The sequence below is a fragment of the Phoca vitulina genome, unplaced genomic scaffold, assembly GCF_004348235.1.
Source record: "Phoca vitulina isolate PV1807 unplaced genomic scaffold, GSC_HSeal_1.0 scaffold22, whole genome shotgun sequence".
In the NCBI taxonomy this organism is placed as follows: domain Eukaryota; kingdom Metazoa; phylum Chordata; class Mammalia; order Carnivora; family Phocidae; genus Phoca; species Phoca vitulina.
The window spans coordinates 633,086-650,038 of NW_022589725.1; the positions used below are offsets into that span (position 1 = coordinate 633,086).

Sequence of the window (16,953 nt, forward strand, 5' to 3'; positions counted from 1 at the left end):
CCCCCCAAAATCAATAAAAATAGGTCAACACCCCAACATCTAATAGTAAAACTTACAAATCTCAGAGACAAAGAGAAAATCCTGAAAGCAGCTCAGGACAAGAGGTCTGTAACCTACAATGACAGAAACATTAGATTGGCAGCAGACCTATCCAGAGAGACCTGGCAGGCCAGAAAGGACTGGCATGATATATTCAGGGTACTAAATGAGAAAAATATGCAGCCAAGAATACTTTATCCAGCTAGGCTGTCATTGAAAATAGAGTGATAAAAAGCTTCCAGGACAAACAGAAACTAAAAGAATCTGTGATCACCAAACTAGCCCTACAAGAAATATTGAAAGGGGTCCTCTAAGCAAAGAGAGAGCCAAAAGTAACATAGACCAGAAAGGAACAGAGACAATATACAGTAACAGTCACCGTACAGGCAATATAATGGCCCTAAATTCATATCTTTCAATAGTTACCCTGAATGTAAATGGGCTAAATGCCCCAATCAAAAGACACAAGGTATCAGATTGGATAAAAAAGCAAGACCCATGGATATGCTGTCTGCAAGAGACTCATTTTAGACCCAAAGACCCCTCCAGATTTAAAGTGAGGGGGTGGAAAACCATTTACCATGCTAATAGACATCAAAAGAAGTCTATCCGACAAATTAGATTTTAAACCTAAGATTGTAATAAGAGATGAGGAAGGACACTATATCATACTTAAAGGGTCTATCCAATAAGAAGATCTAACAGTTGTAAATATTTATGCCCATAACATGGGAGCAGCCAATTATATAAGCCAATTAATAACAAAATCAAAGAAACACATCGACAATAATACAATAATAGTAGGGGACTTTAACACCCCCTTCACTGAAATGGACAGATCATCTAAGCAAAAGATCAACAAGGAAATAAGGGCTTTAAATGACACACTGGGCCAGATGGACTTCACAGATATATTCAGAACATTCCATCCCAAAGAAACAGAATACACCTTCTTCTCTAGTGCACATGGAGCATTCTCCAAAATAGATTACACATCCTGGGTCATAAATCAGGTCACAACCAGTACCAAAAGATTGGGACCATTCCCTGCATATTTTCAGACCACAGTGCTTTGAAACTTGAACTCAGTCACAAGAGGAAAGTTGGAAAGAACTCAAATACATGGAGGCTAAAGAGCATCCTACTAAAGAATGAATGGGTCAACCAGGAAATTAAAGAATTAAAAAAAATCATGGAAACAAATGAAAATGAAAACACGACTGTTCAAAATCTTTGGGATGAAGCAAAGGTGGTCCTAAGAGGGAAGTATATAGAAATACAAGCCTTTCTCAAGAAACAAGAAAGGTCTTCAATACACAACCTAACCCTACACCTAAAGGAGCTGGAAAAAGAACAGCAAATAAAGCCTAAACCCAGCAGGAGAAGAGAAATAATAAAGATTAGAGCAGAAATCAATGAAATAGAAACCAGAAGAACAGTAGCACAGATCAGCGAAAATAGGAGCTGGTTCTTTGAAAGAATTAGTAAGACTGCTAAACCCCTGACCAGACTTATCAAAAAGAAAAGAGAAAGAACCCAAATAAATAAAATCATGAATGAAAGAGGAGAGATAGCAACCAACACCAAAGAAATACAAACAATTATAAGAACATATTATGAGCAACTCTATGCCAGCAAATTAGGCAATCTGGAAGAAATGGATGCATTCCTAGAGACGTATAAACTACTAAAATTGAGCCAGGAAGAAAGAGAAAACCTGAACAGACCCATAACCAGCAAGGAAATTGAAGCAGTAATCAAAAATCTCCCAACAAAAAGAGCCCAGGGCCAGATGGCTTCCCAGGGGAATTCTACCAAACATTTAAAGAAGAATTAATACCTATTCTTCTGAAACTGTTCCAAATAATAGAAATGGAAGGAAAGGGATGCCTGGGTGGCTCAGTTGTTAGGCGTCTGCCTTCAGCTCAGGTCATGATCCCAGGGTCCTGGGATCGAGCCCCACATCAGGCTCCCTGCTCTGCTGGGGGCCTGCTTCTCCCTCTCCCACTCCCCCTGCTTGTGTTCCCTCTCTCGCTGTGTCTGTCTCTCTGTCAAATAAATAAACATCTTAAAAAAAAAAAAATGGAAGGAAAACTTCCAAACTCGTTTTATGAGGCCAGCATTACCTTGATCCCAAAACCAAAGACCCCACCAAAAAGGAGAATTACAGACCAATATCCCTGATGAACATGGATGCAGAAATTCTCACCAAAATACTAGCCAATAGGATCCAACAGTACATTAAAAGGATTATTCACCACAACAAAGTGGGATTTATTCCTGGGCTGCAAGGTTGGTTCAACTTCTGCAAATCAATCAATGTGATACACTACATTAATAAAAGAAAGGACAAAGAACCATATGATCCCCTCAATAGATGCAGAAAAAGCATCCGACAAAGTACAGCATCCTTTCTTGATTAAAACTCTTCAGTGTAGGGATAGAGGGTACATACCTCAATATCATAAAAGCCATCTATGAAAAAACCCACAGTGAATATCATCCTACATGGGGCAAAACTGAGAGCTTTCCCCCTAAGGTCAGGAACACAGCAGGGATGTCCACTATCACCACTGCTATTCAACATAGTACTAGAAGTCCTAGTCTCAACAGTCAGACAATAGAAATAAATAAAAGGCATCCAAATCAGCAAAGAAGAGGTCAAACTCTCTTTGCAGATGATATGATACTTTATGTGGAAAACCCAAAGACTCCACCCAGAAACTGCTAGAACTCATACAGGAATTCAGTGAAGTGGCAGGATATAAAGTCAGTGCACAGAAATCAGTTGCATTTCTATACACGAACAACGAGACAGAAGAGAAATTAAGGAGTCAATCCCATTTACAATTCCACCCAAAACCATAAGATACCTAGGAATAAATCTAACTAAAGAGGTAAAGAATCTGTTCTCAGTCAACTATAGAATACTCATGAAAGAAACTGAGGAAGACACAAAGAAATGGAAAAACGTTCCATGCTCATGGATTGGAAGAACAAATATTGTTAAATCCTCACCAACATCTGTCGTTTCCTAACTTGTTAATTTTAGCCATTCTGACTGGTGTGAGGTGGTATCTCATTGAGGTTTTGATTTGGATTTCCCTGATGCCGAGCGATGTTGAGCACTTTTTCATGTGTCTGTTGGCCATTTGGATGTCGTCTTTGCAGAAATGTCTGTTCATGTCTTCTGCCCATTTCTTGATTGGATTATTTGTTCCTTGGGTGTTGAGTTTGATAAGTTTGATAAGCTATGCTACCTAGAGCAATCTACATATTTAATGCAATCTCTATCAAAATATCATCAACTTGTTTCACAGAAATGGAACAAATAATCCTAAAATTTGTACGGAACCAGAAAAGACCCCGAATAGCCAGAGGAATGTTGAAAAAGAAAACAAAAGCTGGTGGCATCATAATTCCGGACTTCAAGCTCTGTTACAAAGCTGTAATCATCAAGACAGTATGGTACTGGCACAAAAACAGAAACATAGATCAATGGAACAGAACAGAAAACTCAGAAATGGACTCTCAACTCTATGGGTCAACTAATCTTCGACAAAGCAGGAAAGAATATCCAATGGAAAAAAGACAGTCTCGTCAACAGATGGTGTTGGGAAAATTGGACAGCCACATGCAGAATAATGAAACTGGACCATTTCCTTACACCACACCCAAAAATAGACTCAAAATAGATGAAAGACCTAAATGTGAGACAGAAATCCATCAAAATCCTTTAGGAGAAGAACACAGGCAGCAACCTCTTCAATCTCAGCCGCAGCAACTTCTTCCTAGAAACATCGCCAAAGGCAAGGGAAGCAAGGGCAAAAATGAACTACTGGGACTTCATCAAGTTAGAAAGCTTTTGCACAGCAAAGGAAACAGTCAACAAAACCAAAAGACAACTGACAGAATGGGAGAAGATATTTGCAAATGACATATCAGATAGAGGGCTAGTATCCAAAATCTATAAAGGACTTATCAAACTCGACACCCAAGAACAAATAATCCAATCAAGAAATGGGCAGAAGACATGAACAGACATTTTCCCAAAGAAGACATCCAAAAGGCCAAGAGACACATGAAAAAGTGCTCAACATCGCTCGGCATCAGGGAAATCCAAATCAAAACCTCAATGAGATACCACCTCACACCAGTCAGAATGGCTAAAATTAACAAGTTAGGAAACGACAGGTGTTGGTGAGGATGCGGAGAAAGGGGAACCCTCCTACACTGTTGGTGGGAATGCAAGCTGGTGCAGCCACTCTGGAAAACAGTATGGAGGTTCCTCAAAAAGTTGAAAATAGAGCCACCCTATGGCCCAGCAATTGCACTACTGTGGGTATTTACCCCAAAGATACAAATGTAGTGATCTGAAGGGGTACATGCACCCCAATGTTTATAGCAGCAATGTCCACAATAGCCAAACTATGGAAAGAGCCCAGATGTCCATCAGCAGATGAATGGATAAAGAAGATGTGGTATATATATACAATGGAATATTATGCAGCCATCAAAAAATGAAATCTTGCCATTTGTAATGATGTGGATGGAACTAGAGGGTATTATGCTAGGTGAAATAAGTCAATCAGAGAAAGACAGTTATCATACGATCTCACTGATATGTGGAATTTGAGAAACAAGGCAGAGGATCATAGGGGAAGAGAGGAAAAAATGAAACAAGACGAAACCAGAGAGGGAGACAAACCATAAGAGACTCAATCTCAGGAAACAAATTGAGGGTTGCTGGAGTGGAGGGGGGTGGGAGGATGGGGTGGCTGGGTGATGGACACTGGGGAGGCTATGTGTTGTGGTGAGCACTGGGTGTTGTGTAAGACTGATGAATCACGGACCTGTATCCCTGAAACAAATACATTATATGTTAATAATAATAAAAAAAAAAGAACACCAGTCCTCTCACACCCATTAGGATAGTTATCAAAAAAGGGGAGAATAGAACAGATGTTGGTGAGGATGTGGAGAAACTGGAACCCTTGGGCCCTGTTGGTGGGAACGCACAACGGTGCGGCCACTATGGAAAACAGTATGGCGGTTCCTCAAAAAATGAATAGAATTACCCTATGATCCACCAATTCCACCACTGGGTATATATCCCAAAGAATTGAAAACAGAGTCTTGAAGAGAGATTTGTACACCCATGTTCATAGCAGCACTGTTTTACAACAGCCAAGAAGGGGAAGCAATCCAAGTGTCCGTGGACAGATGAATGGATAAATGAAATGTAGCGCAGACATAAATGGACTATTACTCAGCCTTAAAAAGGAAAGGGATTCGGACACAGGCTACATCAGAGATAGGACCCTTGAGGACATTATGTTACATGAAATACGCTAGTCACAAAAAGACAAATATTCTATGATTCCACTTCTCCGAGGTCCCCAGAGCACGTTCCTAGAAGCAGAAAGTAGAAGGGTGTTTGCCAGGGGCTGGGGGCAGGCAGGAATAGGGAGTTCCTGTTTAATGCAGACCCACCTGCAGTTCTACAAGATGGAAAGAGCTCTGGGGAGGGATGGTGGGGATGGTGGCAGAACAGTGGGAATGGGGCTGTTACCCCTGAAATGTACACTGAAAAATGGTGAGGATGGTAAAGTTCATGTCACGTGTATTTTACCATAATTAAAAAGTATTTAAGAAAGGTTCTCAAGAAGCCTGCGAAGGCACATGACTACAGTGTGCAGAAAGACAATGATAGGCTCACCAAGTCCTGTTGTAGAAGCTCTCATGGCCATCTGAGGCCTGAATTTCATGATTTTAAAATCTAAAAATCTAAAGGCACTTTTCTGTAATGTTCAGAGCTAGAACTTAAGTAAAGGCAAAAACCACTCTGGGAAAATGCTTCCAAAATACTACAATTTTTTTTTTTTTTTTTTGGTTCCAGAAAAAAAAAACAAGAGTAAAAATTTCTAATTAAAAACATCTTAGGGGCACCTGGGTGGCTCAGTCGTTAAGCATCTGCCTTCGGCTCGGGTCATGATCCCAGGGTCCTGGGATCGAGCCCCGCATCAGGCTCCCTGCTCTGTGAGGAAGACTGCTTCTCCCTCTCCTACTCCCCCTGCTTGTGTTCCCTCTCTCGCTGTGTCTCTCTCTGTTAAATAAATAAAATCTTAAAAAAACCCAAAAAAACCCCATCTTAACTAGATTTTGCATTATTATATAGTTTTAGGTGATATGAGAATAAAAAACTCCAGCCCCTCCCCTCCGAAAACCAGTAGGACTTGCCCTGATGATAAATGATGCTGTTCATTTCTAGTTATTAAATTCTCTTATCTGATGGAAGCTCTGAGCCTAAGGCTTGTTCTCTTTGTTAATAAAGATTATCAAGCATTAAGAGAGGTGTCAAAGTAGGATAACACTAAATTGAGACTCTCTCCTTAAAAGAGAATTAAAAAAAAAAAACACCCAAATGTTCTCTCTTTGTGATTCAAGGTTGGATTCAAGGTTATTTGACAACTTGTACCACCTAAATTAAAATCACCTCATGTGCCATGCTGTGGTGGAAACTATTTGCCTTTTTTTAAGATTTTATTTATTCATTTGATAGAGACTGAGAGACACAGAGACAAAGCATGAGCAGGAGGGAGAGGGAGAAGCAGACTCCCCACTGAGCAGGGCGCCCAATGTGGGGCTCGATGTGGGGCTCGATCCCAGGACCCTGAGATCACGACCTGAGCCGAAGGCAGATGCTTAATTGACTGAGCCATCCAGGCGCCCCTATTTTCCTCTTCTTAGTAATAGAGTTCCATGACTTACCTGTGTTGACGGCACTTAGCTATGGACTACGTTTCCCAGCCTCCCTTGCCACTAGTCGTGGCCATGTGACTAAGCGGGGGCCCATAGGAGGTGAGTAGAAGCACCAGGTATCCCATTTGAGTCCTGGTCTTTTTTTTTTTTTTTTAAAGATTTTATTTATTTATTTATTTGAGAGAGAGAATGAGAAAGAGAGAGAGAGCACATGAGAGGGGGGAGGGTCAGAAGAAGCAGACTCCCTGCTGAGCAGGAAGCCCGATGTGGGACTCGATCCAGGGACTCCAGGATCATGACCTGAGCCGAAGGCAGTCGCTTAACCAACTGAGCCACCCAGGCGCCCCTTGAGTCCTGGTCTTAAAACATTTGACATGTATTCCTCGCTCTTTTCCCTCTTCCCATAAGCCGGAACGATAATGTGGCAGGATTCTGATGTAACCATACATGAGAATAAAACCACAGGGGATGGTGGAAAAACAAGATGGGAAGGACGTGGGATCCTGGGTGAGTCTGAGGACAGAGTTGCCCCACTAGCCTGGATGACTCACCTCTCGTCTGTTGACATGTGAGAGAGAAATAAGCTTGGATTCTGATGTGAGTCCTGTATTTGGGGTGTGTGTTACAGCAACTTTGCAGATAACCTAACTTTAGAAAACGATGGTCCTAACCACTTTCTCTGGAAGCTGAGGTTAAAACGAGTGGTCTGTGGGACTGTTCTGGGCATCTGAGTCATGGCCATGGACAAGTTCTTCAGCTTCCTCAGTGCTCTTTTCCTTAAGCTTCCCGAATGCGGGATGGAGAGCTAGCCTCGCCCTCCTCCCGGCATCACGGCGAGGTCTGGTTCTCCCTACCTGTCTTGGTTGCGCTGTAGATGTTCTCAATAGGAAACACGGAGCCCAGTCCGTAGAGCAGGACTTTGGCTAAGGCAGGGATTAGCTGCGTGGTGGTGACCAGCACGTTGACACAGTTGGGTCTGAGGACAGAGAAGACTGTAGGTCAAAACACCAAGGCCAGGCCGCCTCACCCTGCAGCACGAGCCTGGAGTCAGCAGGAGCTCTGGCTAAGTCATCTTCAGGTGAGGGGAGGCCCAAAGAGCCTTCAGCTGTTCCTCTCTTTTAAGCCTGAGGCTGCCCGGCACATTGAAACGCAATCCTGTAATATTACTTACAGCGTTAAAGTGTTAATACTTATTTAAAACAAATGTTTCTTGCAAGGGCCCACACTTACATAGCTGTAGCCGCCTATCAGGGATGTAAATGAGTCATATGGATCAGGTGTAGGGCAACAGGGAGCGGTGAGGACTGGGGTAAACTGGAGAACACCTGCCGGTTCTGATATTTTGACAGAACCTAGAAATCTGGAGCTATGGGTTACTTTCCCAGTCTTTGGGACAAAGTGTGTATCAAACAGGACACATCCGCAGGACAGAGCCAGCTCATGGCCTGCCATCTTGTAACCATTCATATGCTGGGTCACAAGATTTTTGGATGCTAGTGCAGGGGGTTATTTGTTCTCTGGCTCAGATGATCTTGTTCAAGAGCAAGAGGCAATTTATTGGGAGGCCTGGAATGAAACTCCTTACCTTGTAATTGCCTGCCAGATGATCTGCAGCCCACTAGAAAAGGATTTTCAGAGGGCTTTGTTGTGACCAGCGGGTGCGGTGGGCGACAGCGGATGGGACAGACCGACCTACGTACAAAGCTCTGCTGGACCCTGAGAAGTCTCAGCACCTGTTTGCTCAGCGGTGGTACAAGGTTTCCATGGTACTGTGTGACTCCTCAGCTTTATCAAATGTCTGGAAAGTGTGCAAGTGAGAATTTGGAGAGTCCAATTCTTCAAGTATGGAAATGGAGGAGCCGCCGCCCTCAAATGGGAGAAAGTTCAGGGGCAGGAAGGCAAATAGGGGCTCCTACCTACCGGGAATTGATGAGGTTGAGCGCCTTCAGAGAGTGGGTCAGCCAGAGGTCGGTCAGAGCTTCCAGTTCAGCTCTGAGCTGTAGCCAAGTCTCTCTTTTGGGAGCTCCTATCAAGCCTATGGACAAGGGAAATAAAGACGTGGTATTTATCATTTGAGAGGTCTGGGGGGGCGGTGGTTAGGGAAGGGGAATCTAGCTACTGGTACCCTGAGACTTCAAATCAGATGATACCCAAGGTCAACTTTATCCAGTGATTTTAATCTTATTTTGGGATTGATTGATCAATAATCCTATCCACTGATTGATCCACCCATCCGCCCGGCCATCCGTCCATCCCTCCCTCCGCCCATCCATCCAACAAAGGACTCGGGAGCGCCCTCTGTGCGCTCGGCATTGAACAGGCACTGCATATACAGATGAACAGAAAATGCAGATTATAGAGTTTATACTGTTACAGTGGAGACAAAAAATGAATAAAATAAAAACGATTAACATTTATTGAGTGCTTACTGTGTGTATGGCTTGTGCTTTTTTTTTGGCCTGTGCTTTTAATAGGATTTATTTCATTCATTTTCACAGTGCCCCCAGAGGTGGACACTCTTTTTATTTTTTCACATTGAGATATAATGGACATATAACACTGTGGAAATCAGGTGGAGAAGCTGAGGCTTGGTGAGGTCAACGGACTTGCTCACTGCAGAAGTATGGAGACAGGTGTACCCAGGCAGCGGACCCCCAGAGCCCACTCCACGGGCTCTCTAGACCTGTCAGTCTCTCAGCCGTCAAGGCCCTTAAGATAAAGTTCAGCCTCCAGAGCCCCTGCCCCTGCTTAGTCGCTTATCTCATCTCTTGCCATTGCCCTGCTGTCCTTCCGTTCCCGCCCTAGTGGCCTCCTCTTTGTCCCCTGATACACCAAGTACGTTCCTACCTCATCTCAGAACCTGGACCACTCTTCATATCTTACCTTCCCTGTTTGCCTAAGTCCTTTACACTCAGTTTCCAATGTCATTTCTTCTGGAAGGCCTACCCTGGTCAGGTCTCTATTTTACACTCTCCCAACACACTGCACCTCTTCTCCTGGAACACTTGTCACAACTATGATTTCAGACACATCTGTGTGATCATGTGTTCGATGTCTGCTTCGGCCACCACCCCGTTGGCTCCTTGAGGGCAGGACCGAGCTGGTTTTGTTCACCACCGCGGAACCAGCCCCTGGGCAGTGCTCTAGCAGGGGCTGGCGCACGGCTCGTGCCGATTCGGTGTTTGTTCAAGGGAGAAGGAATTCACTGGGACAAAACGCTGCAGGTGGTCTCTGGCTTGCCTTCTCTCTGCCCCTTCCCCACAGCCCTTAATAACAATACAAACTGTCGGGGGCACGGGACCATACAGTTTACAAGAGGCTTCCCACGCGTGCTGCCACGGGTAGTCAGCTGGTCAACCCCTCCTACTTTACACTAGGAAGTATGCTTCAGGCGTCTGTCTGCTTGCCCCCTACCCGCAGCTTTTCCCCAGGCTCGGCCTCCTTCCCCAGACAAGAGCAACATTCAAGAAGTGCTCACTGCGCGGAGGCACAGCTCTAAGCAACTCCCATGTGTTAATTCACATTATCCTGACATTTGTCCTATGAGTTGGGCAGCATCATTATTCCCATCTGACACCTGAAGAAACTGAGGCACGAAGGGGTTAAGTAACCTGCTCAAGGGTTATAACAGGACGTGGTAGAGGGAGGTGTGAAATCAGGCAAAGTCCTCTGAACCCAGTCCTGCCTCCCGATGTTGACTTGTTAAGCCTTTTCTATTTTCACCCTATATCTTGTGGATGTCTCTCTTCTGAGCACAACTTCCCAAACCCTCGGGATCCCGGGGTGTTGGTGACCCCCGGGGTTGGAGGCTGGGGCCCTCACCACGCCAGTTCTGTGATGCAGAAAGAGCTGGGGGAGAGGGGTGGGGGAGGTGAGCCGCCCGCGGAGTCCTGCCACCTGCAGGCTCCCCTCGCCTGTTGACACACTGCGCCATCTCCCCTCAGCTCAGGGGAGAGCAGAGCAGCCTGACAGGAGCCCCGGGCACTTCCTGGGGCTTAACCTGGATGAGGAGCAGGTGGCCCCTGTCGGCCGCCTCCATCCCTGTCTCCTCTACTCCAAGCACACCTGCTCCCCTCCCTGCTCCACGTCCACAGACTTGGGTGTGAGAGGCTACCGAGTGCGGGCAGAGGTGGCGAAGCCGCCGGCCTTGGGCTCCACCGTGGTGGTTCACCACCTGGGCTGTGTGATGCTGGCCAGGTTACTTAACGTCTCTGATCTCAGTTTCCACCTTTATAGCAGACAGATGAGAAAAGCACCTCACAGGGCTGTGGTAAAGGGCAAATAAGACAGTAGGTGAAAAGCCCTCCTAACAGAGCCCGGCCTACAGTGAGCGCTCAGTAAACACTAGCTACGGCCAGGACTGCGTAGGGTCGCAGCCGCGGACTGGAGACACAAGAACCTGAAAGACTCCCAAGCAAAACTGAAAGGAGCTAGTGACGAATGCGACCATTTGCTGAGCCCCTGCCTCAGGCACAGAGCCATGACTTCTGTGCCCATTAACAACAAACCTTTCCGGGCGCCTGGGTGGCTCAGTTGGTTGAGCGACTGCCTTCGGCTCAGGTCATGATCCTGGAGTCCCTGGATCGAGTCCCACATCGGGCTCCCTGCTCGGTGGGGAGTCTGCTTCTCCCTCTGACCCTCCCCCCTCTCATGTGCTGTCTCTCTCATTCTCTCTCTCTCAAATAAATAAATAAAATCTTAAAAAAAAAAAAAAAAACAAAAACAACAACAAACCTTTCCATAACCCAGGGAGACAGAATTGTTTTTATCCCCATTTCACAGATTTAGACGCTGAGGCTCAGGGAGGTAGCCAGAAAGTGGAGGCATTGGGACTGGAAGTAGGTTCTGTCCAGTCTGAGACCCTAGATTCTTCCTGGGACTCTACTCTTTCTGGGGCAGGGGGGAGGGAGCCCTGGAAGCTTTGGGGGCCAAGGGGCATATGGCAGACGCTACCAGCTGCCTACTCAGACCTTCTCCCTTTATGGGCCTGTAGCTGGTTCCACACATTGTGACAATCAAAACACCCCCAAATGCCTCCTGGGGGAGAAGCAGCATCACTTCCTGTTAAGAACCGCTGGCCCAGAGAATTCCAGAAAAGCAATCTAGGGCCTGGCATTGCAGAGCCAGCCTTGCCCATAGGCCCTTCCAGACTTCTCATCCAGGGCCACGACCAGTGCTCTCTTGCTGCCGAAGCCAGCGGCTTTCACCTTGACCGCACATCAGGGCCTGAACCCTGTGATCCCGACCCCAGCTGCAGCCAGGCCGAGAACATCAGAGCTGGAAATGCCCCAGGTGGTTCCAGGGTGAGAACCAGCGGCTTCCAGGCCTTCTCCAACTTCAGTGTTTCCACAGATCACCGGGAATCTTGTTAAAAACGCAGATTCTGACCCAGTGGCCTGGAGGGGGCCCCCAGAGTCTGGCAACAAAGGTGATGCTCATGCAGCTGGTCCGCGGCCCACCGTCTGAGCAGCAGGGGCCGAAGCCACCGGTCCCCCAACTCCAGCAAGTGACTGAGATGCCCGGAGGGCGTGTTGGAACACAGGTGGCGAGGCCACCCCAGCCTCCTCAGGCCACACCTGATGTAGCCGTGGGCGGGGGGTGGCCCCTAAGCCCTCCCCACCGCTCGTGGGCTGTGGGATTCCAGGCAGGCTGTCGTCTATTCCTCAGTGTCCCGCCCCACACCCGCCCCAAGTGAGGACACAGAAATGCTCGTGTCCCCTTCCAGAGCGTGCCCCGAGGCGCGCACTGAGCAAGCTGGTGTCTGCGCACGCAAGGGGCCGTGGCCGCCCTTGACCCTGCCTCGGCCCGGGGTGCGGCCTGAGCAGGGCAGCCAGCCCTTACCTCCCCCCCTTACCTCCACCCCCCCCGCCGGGGGGCACCGGCCACTCACCGCCGACGTTGTTCTTGTAGGTGTTGTACATCTCCTTCACCCGCCGGTAGCGGAAGGCCAGCTTCCTCATCCAGTCCACGCCGCCGTGGACGCCGGAGCCCAGGCACAGGTTGGCTCCCGGGGCCGAGCTGTGGAAGCCGTCGGTGGAGAAGTTGTACGTGCTGGTGGAGGGGGGGGAAAGATACTGTCGGTGGGCGGGGGGGGGGGGGGGGGGGGGGGGGCTCTTTGCCAGGAGACCGCAGGCCCCACAGAGCCAGGAAGCCCCTGGTGCGGTGGCCAAGCTAGGAAAAGCCCCCGCCCCCCCTTTAGAATTCGAAACCAGAAGGGAATTCCAGAAAACGGTTGCAGCTGGTTCATCCTGACAGAAGAGTCCGGAAGAAAACGTGTTAGTTCCTGCTACTTCGATCCCCAAATCGGCACTGCTCTGTGTTCCGTGTAAGGCCTGGCTGCCAACCCTTTCTTCCCATTCTGTGACATCTCCGTATCTTTCCACAGAAATAACCATAATTTTTGTGATTTGTTAAATTAGGCAGAGTTGATCGCTGGGGCTTTGCAGATACAATGCTCCACTCCGAATGAAGCATGTCGGCCTAAGAAGTGCTCTGTGGGGACTGGGGACAAGTCAGAGTGTCCCACGAAGCTGACGACAGATGTGGCAGCTGGGAACTGGAACGGGAGAGTGTGGGCGACTCACTGCCTACAGCAACCAGCACGTGAGAATGAAAACCCCAACGTGCCGGAGACCGCCCCCCCCATCTTCCTTCCCTCCGCCAGAAGCTTTCCTAGAGGTTTTCAAAATCAACGTCGGAAGGGGAAAACCAGAGCGTGACAAGGGATATGTGTATAGTATGACCCAAAGCTTTAAAAATGAGTCTCTTCCTAGGGGCACCTGGGTGGTTCAGTCGGTTCAGCGTCAGATCTTGATTTTGGCTCAGGTCGTGATCTCAGGGTCGTGAGATCGAGCCCCGCGTGGGGCTCCGTACTGGGCGTGCAGCCTGTTTGAGATTCTCTCTCTCCCTCTGTGCTGCCCCCCCCCCCCCCGCCCCCCCCCCCCCCCCCGCCCCCCAATGAGTCTCTTCCTAGAAAAGAAGAGCAGAAGGAAACAGGTCAATATGGTTCTATGGCTGTCTCAGGGTGTGAGTTTGGCTAATTTTTTCCCTCTTTGCACTATTTTGCGCTTCCTAGATGTTCTAGGATAAGCTGAAGAGTGGAAACAGAAAGACGTTTTATTTTTTACAAAGATGCGGCGCAGCGAGAATGAAGCAACGCTTGGAAGCCGTACCTCACGTACCTCCCCGTACTTCAGGGCCCCTGCTGCTGCAGAGGTCAAGGGGCATTTGGAAAGTGCGAGGTGCTAGGTCACGCTCCCTGTGGGGCGCCTGAACACAGCGGGGTGGGACATGCGGCTGTCACCCTCCATTCTGTGCCCGGGGCTCAGCCTTACTGGAGCAGAGGCCGGGCCTTCCTCTTGGACAGAAAACTCTTCCCAGGGAAGAGGCTTTGGTGGTGACAACAAAAACTCTGCACGAGCCACAGGAACACCTGCGGCGAGTGTCTCCAACTCAACAGCTCATTGCCCCTTGGGGGCTCCCTGGGGCATGCAGGCCAGGACCCTGGCCCAGGCGACTTGATCCTCAGGGCCTCGAACGTAGACTCCCGTGTGCCTCCTGACTCGTCTGCAGCCTCGTGTTGAGCAGCAGTGAGCTCGGGAGCCAGAGCAGTCCATTCACCCCGAAATTCCTCCTTGGTCAAGGCCTTTCCAGCAGCGGCCTGCTCCTTCTCAGTCTCTTCAGAAGTCTCTGCAGAAGCCAAGGTTCGGCGTGGCCTCCCATGGGTGCTCACAGGGGATGGTGCCACGGGCGTGCAGGGCTTCCAGGGCCGGGACCCGCCACATCGGACCCGCCACGTGAGTCCCCTTGCTGCTGGATGGGGTGGCAGGGTCCACGTGGCGCAGGGGAGAGTCTGTGACACAGCCATGGTAGGCAGGGTGGCACCTCTGGTGGCCGGCGGTCAGCCCTGGGGGCAGCAGCTTCCGGAGGTCGTGGCTCCCGGAAGGCTGCGTGGATCTGGTCGGTGAAGGTTCCAGGAGCGGGGCGGCCACCGGCCTGGCCCCCGGGCAGCAGCAGCACAGCTCGCCGGCCAGGATTCCAAGAGGCTAGGACACAGGCGTCAGCCGGGTCTTCAGTGGCAACCGTGTGACGAGCTGCCAGCAGAGCTTCTCCCACGTCCTCTTCCCATTCATGATGTTGGCGCCAATACTGTTCCCTCTGTGCATGCACGGTTCCGTGCGGAAGTCAAGGTTGGTGCCACCTACATGAGTTCCTGCTGCAAGGCATTTGAGGACATCCTCCTGCTTCAGTGGCAGGACATCAAGGGATCCGGACATGGTGGAAGTTTCCTTTAAGTTGCAACGGGAACCCAGGACTACGCCTTATGGGCCCCTCTCAGAGTAGTGTGGAAAGGCCAGAAAATTGATTCTTGAAAAAGAACACATACTAAAAACTCTGAGGACACCCTGGGGGAGGTGGCCAGATGTTCTGCCAAGAGAACAGGAGGGCAGGGGAGGACGTCCATGAATCCTACCTCCCCCACCTACCGGCTGTGTGAGGTTCGGCAGGTTACTTAACCTCTCTGTGCCTCCCATTCCCCACCTGTAAAATGGGGATGATGAGAAGAGCATGTGTTGTTCCCTAGGGTAACTGTGAAGATGAGGGAGTTAATGCACGTAAGGCGTCCAGGACAGGGCGTGGTGCAAAATAAGGGCATTACCAAGGTTGGTTTCTGCAGTGAACTGAAAAAAACCAAAGAAGGGGCATTTGATGCTAGGCGCCTGGCACATAGTAAGGACTCAAAAGAGATTGCTTGAATGAGTACGTGGAGATTTTGGTGTCTATGGGGAAAACCATCCTTGGATCGTGGGTTCTGGAAGTGACGTCCCAAACAGCTCAGCATGAGACGGCCTTTGGAGGAACCCGCTCTCAGTCCCACGCCAGCCAGCTACAGGGGCAACGTTATAAAAGCGGAACCCTGGTTGCTCACTGCCGTGAGGGGGAGAGCAGCTCCCAGCTATGACGTCGTGGAAAGGACAAAATTAACTTTGATCTGGGGTTTATTTACTCCATAGATGGAGAAGCCCTGGCTGGCACCGGAACCTTGCTCCTTGCCAGTCCTGACTGCGAGGGATTTTCAGAACGGCTCATTAATACGAAGCAGGCGCCTGCCTATCACTTCTAGTTGTGCTGGCCTTTGAAAAGACTTCCAGGGCCCAGCGACAGAAGCTTTGACTTCTTTTTTTGGAGTAAGATGGAAGACACATCTAGGAAGACTAAGTGAAGTTACTGGTCCCATAAGCGAAACATCAGGCAGTCTAATAATATTTTTAATGGGCCAAGAGGTACTAGGCTGGGATAATTTTGGATAAGCACAGATTAACTCTGGTTCCATTTTTATAAGGTTTTCTCAGGGGCAGGCTTGGAACATTCCAGCCACATTCCTCTGAAAGCTGTCTCGTTTTGAGCAGTTGGGTACCTTATTTCTGGAGTCCCTGTCCTAGGAGTGTTGTCCCCTAGAAACTAGACATACCGCTTACTCAGTCAAGAAATATTTTTTGAGTAGCGACTGTATCGTTTATATTAAATAATATACTCAAACCTTTGAAGAAGGGGTGCCAAACTCTTCGTGATAGTGATTCTGGGAGGCAAGGTTAGAAGTGGCATTTGAATTTTTTACAATATGCATGCATTACTTTGGGAAGCAGACAAGAAACCATTGAGAGATAAACATAAGCAGAGTCACAGAGAGTCTGTGGAAATCTCAGCCTCTGTGATTGGAGGTGATGCTGAGGAGGCTGCAGGGTGGGGGTCGGGGCTGCGACCCTGGGTTCTGACCCAGGCAGGTGCACTCATCCTGATAACCCAGCCCGCCCCTCCTCTCTGCTTCTGGTGAAAGGCAAGCTCAATAACCAATCAAAAGGGGCAGTTTTGGCTCCCCAAACTCCTACCTTAGGTCCTGCCCATTGTCATCGGATGAGACATCGTCAACGTGGATCTGGTCACAGTCCTATGGAGAATGTGGTAAGAAGAGAAAAAGAAGGAGAAGGATGACTGGTTAATCTTTTTTTTTTTTCCTAAAGATTTTATTTATTTATTTGTCAGAGAAAAAGACAGCACAAGCAGGGGGAGCGGCAGGCAGAGGGAGAAGCAGGTTTCCCGCTGAGCAGGGAGCACGACATGGGACTCGATCCCAGGACCCTGGGATCAGGA

At 48.5% G+C, this 16,953-nt stretch overlaps 1 protein-coding gene across 1 annotated transcript in view; it reads right to left on the minus strand.

Moving 5' to 3' along the window:
* EYA2 (EYA transcriptional coactivator and phosphatase 2) overlaps positions 1 to 16,953 on the minus strand; it is a 264,389-nt gene that overhangs the window by 11,890 nt on the left and 235,546 nt on the right. The window contains exons 11-14 of the mRNA XM_032419638.1: positions 16,692 to 16,750; positions 12,692 to 12,852; positions 8,722 to 8,836; positions 7,656 to 7,777 (exon numbers count right to left, since the gene is read on the minus strand). Coding sequence (XP_032275529.1) covers positions 7,656 to 7,777; positions 8,722 to 8,836; positions 12,692 to 12,852; positions 16,692 to 16,750 — 457 coding nt within the window. The remainder of the gene's footprint in view (positions 1 to 7,655; positions 7,778 to 8,721; positions 8,837 to 12,691; positions 12,853 to 16,691; positions 16,751 to 16,953) is intronic.